This window comes from Cariama cristata, unplaced genomic scaffold, assembly GCF_000690535.1.
Source record: "Cariama cristata isolate BGI_N322 unplaced genomic scaffold, ASM69053v1 scaffold24239, whole genome shotgun sequence".
NCBI classification, from domain to species: Eukaryota; Metazoa; Chordata; class Aves; order Cariamiformes; family Cariamidae; genus Cariama; species Cariama cristata.
The window spans coordinates 384-6,362 of NW_009636652.1; the positions used below are offsets into that span (position 1 = coordinate 384).

At 58.6% G+C, this 5,979-nt stretch overlaps 1 protein-coding gene across 1 annotated transcript; it reads left to right on the plus strand.

Annotated features, from left to right (window-relative positions):
* Nucleotides 1-3: 3 nt before the first annotated feature.
* Nucleotides 4-2,075, plus strand: HPS6 (Hermansky-Pudlak syndrome 6; the record flags this gene model as incomplete). The annotated part of the gene is made up of 1 exon (XM_009708003.1): nt 4-2,075. A coding segment is annotated over one exon (2,072 nt), but the record flags the coding sequence as incomplete, so codon positions are not given.
* Nucleotides 2,076-5,979: the final 3,904 nt, after the last annotated feature.

Consider the following 5,979-nt stretch of genomic DNA (forward strand, 5'->3'; position numbering starts at 1 on the left):
AAGGTGCCCGGGCACGAATCGTCTCTGTGTGCAGCCAGGGAGCCAGCCTGGTGTGGTGTGAGGAGAGACCTCCCCTGGATGCTCACTCGGCCATGAGCAAGTGTGCCTTCAGGTTCTGTATCTGCACCCGGGCCCTGGAGGTGGGGGAGCAAGGCGTGCGGCTGGGCACCGTAAGGATAGTCCTGCACAACAGTCCTGAGTACCAGGTCCTGGCATCCCCCCAGCACATCTTCCTGGTGCCTGCCGCTGCCAGCTTTGCCACCACTTCCAAATTCCTCCTCATCTGGCATCCCGAGAAGGCAAAGCTCACCATCACAGCCCCCTCTGCAGGCTTCATCCGCAGCAAGGTACTGCACTCCAGCAGCGAGTCAGACTTCAGGAAGCTCCTGCTTGGTTCTGTGGGTCTTCTTGCAGGCTTGGCACCTCTGGACATTCACACCTCCGCTGTGTCCAACGGTGGGGGTCTGCTGCTGGTGGGCACGAAGGGTGCTGTGAACATGGTGGAGCCAGATGGGACACAGAGGCATATCTTTGACCTGGAGGGGGGCCCCCTGGCCCAAGGAAGTCCTGTCCAGCTGAAGACCTTTGGCAGCATCCTGGCCTGCATGCTGGCTGGGGCCCTGTACCTCATCGACCAGAACAGTGGAAGGCTCGTAGAAAAGAAAATCCTAAGCACGAAAGAGATGCATTTCCTGGAGGCCCCGGGAGAGGAGGACAGCATCCAGCTCCTCACTCAAACTGGCATCTACAGCTTTAGCTTCTCCAAGCCTGAGAACAGCAGCAGACCTGAGCCATGCCTGGTGGAGATGGTGTTTGAGGAGGCCTGCAGATACTACCAGAGGAGGAGCCTCAGCAGCTCCAAGCTGACGGTGGAAAAGCTGAAGAAAGGTGGTGTGTTCCAGGCTCCTGTGGCCCTCACTGCCATCCTGCAGCACAGCCTCCACCAGAAGCAGAAGCCAGCCCGAGGCCTCCAAGACACTTATGCCAAGCTGTTGAGCACAATGAACCTGGAGCTGCAAAGCTACATGAGCTTGGAGCTCCTCAAGACCTGCGTGGTGTGTGCCCCAGAGAGTGAGGTGGAAAGCTACTGTGAGGAACTGGTGGAGCAGGAGGTCAGCCGCGTTCTGCACTCTGACATGGACAAGGACAACTTGGCCTACCTGAACTCTGTCTTTGCCTCCTTCCCCAAGGCCGCCTGGAAGGCCACGAAGAGCTGCCTGCAGCTGCAGCAGAACGGGGACGGCCTCTTGGTAGCCAGGGCCACCCCAGAGGTGTGGAAGAAGGTCCTGGGAGGGCTGCAGCAGGAGGAGGTGGGTCAGAATGGGGTGGTCCCGCTCTTTGAGCTCATCTGTGCCTCCTTCCTGAGGTTCAAACCAAAGTGGCTGCCCAGTTTTGTGGAGCTGACCCAGCAGTACGTTAGCATCTCTTGGGCGTACAGCAGCAAGGAGGGCCCAGAGGGCCGAGTGCCACTGTACAAGAGAGCGCTGGGAGTACTGGCCAGGAAGAACAAGCGCAGCGAGGCAGATGATGAGATGGAGCTCGAACTGCTGCTCTGTAGCAAGAGGCCTAAGGCTGTGCTGCAAGCTCTGCACCTTCTCATCAGTCTGAAGCGGTGGCAGCGGGTGGTGGAGGTGGCAGAGAAGTTTTCCAAGCTCAGCCCCTTGCTTAACAAGGAGATATTCACCACGCTGCTTGCAGAGTTTGCCCAGCACCGGGAGTTGGACCCTTATCTGGACACGCTGTGGCCGCTGTGCCCTGCTGAGCTCACCGCCTCGGACATCCTCACTGTGGTCCTGCAGCATCTCCCTCACTCCCAGGAGGACCCAGTGCCCTTCTCCAGCGAGGGGAACCAGCTGACTGTAGGCTTGCTTAAGCCGCTGTTGCAAAGGGTTGTGCAGCGTCCCTGCATCCAGGACGAGATGTACTCGGATGCCTTGCAGAGCCCCACCTTCCCCCCTCCTACCCCACCCCGAGAGCACAAGATCCCCTCAAAAGCAGCAGTGGATGATGCCCCTCAGCCACCCATGGCAAGGACTTCATCCCCCTCAGCACCGGTACAGGGTGACACTGTGTGAAGGGGGGAAGCACAACGGGATCCGAAGCCTTGGGTGCACGAGGAGGGGAAAGCCGCATCCAGCCCAGGAAATCCTGCCCTGCCTGGCAGTACAGAAGCCTGCTCCTTTCTGAAGCCTCCATGCGGCAGCATCTCGAAGACTCTGTTGGGTGGCTGGGGTTGGGGGATCTCATCTGAAGCCAGAGCGGGCTTTCTGGCTATTTCTAGCAAGTGCAATTGTGTGTGCCCCAGTGGAGGAGCAAATGCCAGGTGCATTTGCAGATGAAAGCACTGGTTGCACTACAGAACTGCTCCCTGCCCAAAGCACTTTGTTTTCGGTTTGCTCGGCTCCTGTATAACTTTACTTCTGCTTCCCTGATCCTCTAGCAGTGGTGGTGGAGTGGTGAGCAGGGACACGCACAGTCTTCCGCCCCCCCCATTCTCTGCTCAGTGGGTTGGGTGGTGCCTCCAAGCTCTGCCTGTGAGAAACGGGGCATGTTTCTTGCAGTGGGGTCACCGAGTCCTGGGGCTTTGGGCTCAGTCAGATGCTCAGTGCCAGTGTGGCGCAGCTCCGCGGTACTGGGGGTCCCGGCACACGCGCTGGCAGCTGCGGCACTCTGCGCTGTCTTGCTGCAATTCCTCTGAGATCAATCCTGTAGCTGTGACTGATTGCAGCTACTTAGCTGAACAGAGCAGCCTAATTCCCTTATCTCTCTATCCCAGACGGTACCCGAACTCTCTTCTGAGCTGAGAAGCTGGCAGCAGCCTGTGCGAGCTTGGGGCTGGCCTTGCCTCTCCCTTTCCTTTGTGGAAGCTTAGATTGTGCTGCAGGACACCCGGGCCCTCTGTTCCCATCTCCTCTACCTTTGCCCTTTGCACACAAAGGGGCTTTGTCAGGGTTGTCTGGCTCATATTGTGCCTGTTTGCAAAGTCAGTGTAACTTGAGAGCAGTCACGCAGGAAGATCCAGGTTCCACCCTCTCTCCCGTGCTCACTGCCTGGCCCCCTCCTCCAGGAGAGAGACCCTGGCTGTGGCTTTGCCCCCACGTTCTGGGCTGTGATGTGAAGGAGCTGTCTCTCGCCTTACTGGGCTGGCAGAGTCTGGCTGGGATGGGCGGAAGATTCACCTGCATTAGTCCTCTTGAGCATGGGGTTAAGTGTGGAAGACAGACTCCTTTTAAAAATAAAGGTTCCTAAAGCAGTGCTGGGGTGGTGGTGGATGTTGTGAGGATGCATGCCTTCAGGAGGACGGCAGTTTCATTGTGCTTCTGGTGAAAAGTGGCCAAACTCAACTTACCATGGTACGTGCTGGGCTCGGAGATGGAGCTGTGCCCGGACAGCCCCTTCCCTCTGTGCTATTCAGCTCCTTATCACTATGGAGCCATGGAAGCAGGAGGCTGCAGGGGCAGGTGGGAGCGTGTGAGCCGCAGAGAAGGGCCATCCACACAGTGCATGGTTGTGACCAGGCCCAAGATACGGTTGAGGAAGGGAGAATTTTTTCTAAGAGCTGCAACTTGTCCCTTTGTTCCTGGCTGGAAAACCAGCAACAGGGAGCACCAGGCTGGCCCCAGTGGGAGCGTTCTGCCCCAGACATGCAATGGCAGAGCTGCTGCTGGGAGGGATCCTGGTTTGTGAAACCGCAGTAAAGATGCGGCAGGGCCTCCCCCAGACAAGGGCTTGGCTGCAGAAAGTCCCTGTGGTGGAAAAAACTCCGGCAAAGGGGAAGAGGAACTGCTGCAACGGTTCTCTAGAGGCTGGCTATTGATGAGCCCTTCCTTATGGTGGGCCTCGTGCTGTGGCCGTGGGGCACCGCAAGTTTCCCTCCCACGCAATGGAAGTGGATTCTGGCAGGCGCTGCTCACATAAGCGGGGGTAGCCTGACCTGAAAGGAGAGCTGGCGGCAGCCGCTCTGGGTGTTTTGCAATGAGCCGTCCTCGCCTCTTCCCCGAGCAGGGGCCTGATGCTGCTCTCACCTGCCTCCCAAGGCTGCTCAGGAGGAGGAGGATGGACCCAGGCCCCTCTTGGAGCCACAGCTCCAGGGACTGGGATGCTCCCCTGGGGCAGCGCTGAATGGGGAGCTGCTGAGAGCAAGCCCCACGCTTTGGCAAAGGCTGCGCAGTAATGCGGGGGGAGATTTTTCATTGCCAGGGCTGGCTTTGGATGCAGGTGGCCACGGTGACGCAGCGAACAAGGGGAGTCAAGCTCCCTGCCTACCTCCTCCATGAGCTCTGCAGAGAAGAAAAGGCCATGTTTGGAGGCTGAGCAGAGATGGGAGCGGGGAGGGAGCAGTGCCCGCAAAGGCAGCGAGCGGAAGCTGAAGCCAGCAGCAGTTATGCACGGGCTGGCGTCCCCGAGGGGTACAGCAAGGGAAGAGGAAGCAGGGAATGCTGTGCGGTGGGGACAGCCTGGGCCTTGGGGATGGAAACCTCCACATACAGCCCCCAGACAAGCACAGAACGGTCACGACTCAGGAGGTTGAGGGTTTAGGGTGGGGGAGAGCAATGGCAGAGGGAGACAACACAGCTAAATGCTTTCCAAAGGGCTGCCAGGAAATCCCGCCCTGAAGGACCAGAAAGGGTGGGCATCCTTGGGGGAAGCAGGGGCTGAGCCACCACGCAGGACAGATTCAGCTGGGTGATAGGCAAGCACAGGGCTCTTTGCGGTCGGGATGAGTGCTGGGGGGAGATAGCAGGAGGTAAGGCCGGTGCAGCTTCAGATAACGCCTGAAGGAAAAAAAAATAGCGATTAGAAGATCTGAAGGCAAATGGAAAAAGCGATAAAGCAGCTGCACATAGCGGAGAGCGAGCTGGCCAGCTCGGCCCCGTCACTCGCTCCAGAGAGACTTGGACTTTGCAACGAAGGAAATGAGTCAAACTGCTCACGTACGTCCCCTGTGCCTGACCCTGCTTTCGGGATGGTCCCTGTGCTTGCGCCAAGGAGCAGCACAAAGCAACACTGCACTCGCCCCACCACGGCTGCAGACCAAGTCACCCTTGGCTTATCTGTGCATGCAGCCCCTGCTGTGCCCCTCCGTGCCAGGCAGGAGTGTCTGACATGTAGGGGTGGACACTGGAAGTCCCCATGCCACCATACCCAGCAGAAGGAAGGAGGTGCAGGCTGCAGGCACCCCATAAACTAACAAGAAACCCACAGATAACACATAGCCGGGTCGCCAGAGGGCATAGGGAAGTGCCTGTGTGCTGGGGGCAGCATGAGGTGGCACCTCATGGACAGGAGGATCTTGGTGTGGCTTTCCCAGGGGAAGGACCTGGCACCCACCCAGGCACAGGTGCAAAAGGCTGCCCAATGAGGGGAACATCACCCAGCCCCAGTGACGCTGAGCAGTGGTCCTGCATCGACTCATGGGCTGGGTCAGGAGTCCAAGAGCTGGCTGTGGGCAGAGCACGCTTGGGGACCCCAGCAAGAGCCCTCTAGTCCCAGGCACAGCCCCAGCTTGTGCCAGCAGTGGGGAACCCTCCCTGCCCCTATCGTTGCATCCTTCCATCGCAGCCAGATGTGAAGAAAGCACACAAACACCTCGTTTATTGTTTGACACCAAAAAAAAAATATATTAAAATCACAGCCTTGGAAAGCGTCAGGCTCCCTGCAAAAATAAATAGTCACATTTTTTGAGCAAGGAGCCTGGGTGAGCAGGTTCCTGCTGGCCGGCAGCACAGGTTGTGGTGGCATGGATGGCACAAGCTGCCCTGAGCCCACGGGGGGCTGGTGGGAGGTGGGGGGTGTGAAGTCCCACCTGGGACAGCACAAGGGGCAGCCCTCCTCCCACACATATCGGAGCATCGTCACATAATGGGAATTGGGGAGGGGGTTTCAGCCAGCGAGGGGGGCCCAACCTGCTCCCCAGTGTCCAGGGAGAAGGCATAGCAAAGTCCATCTCCTCCGTGCCCATGCTGTGGGCAACAGGGG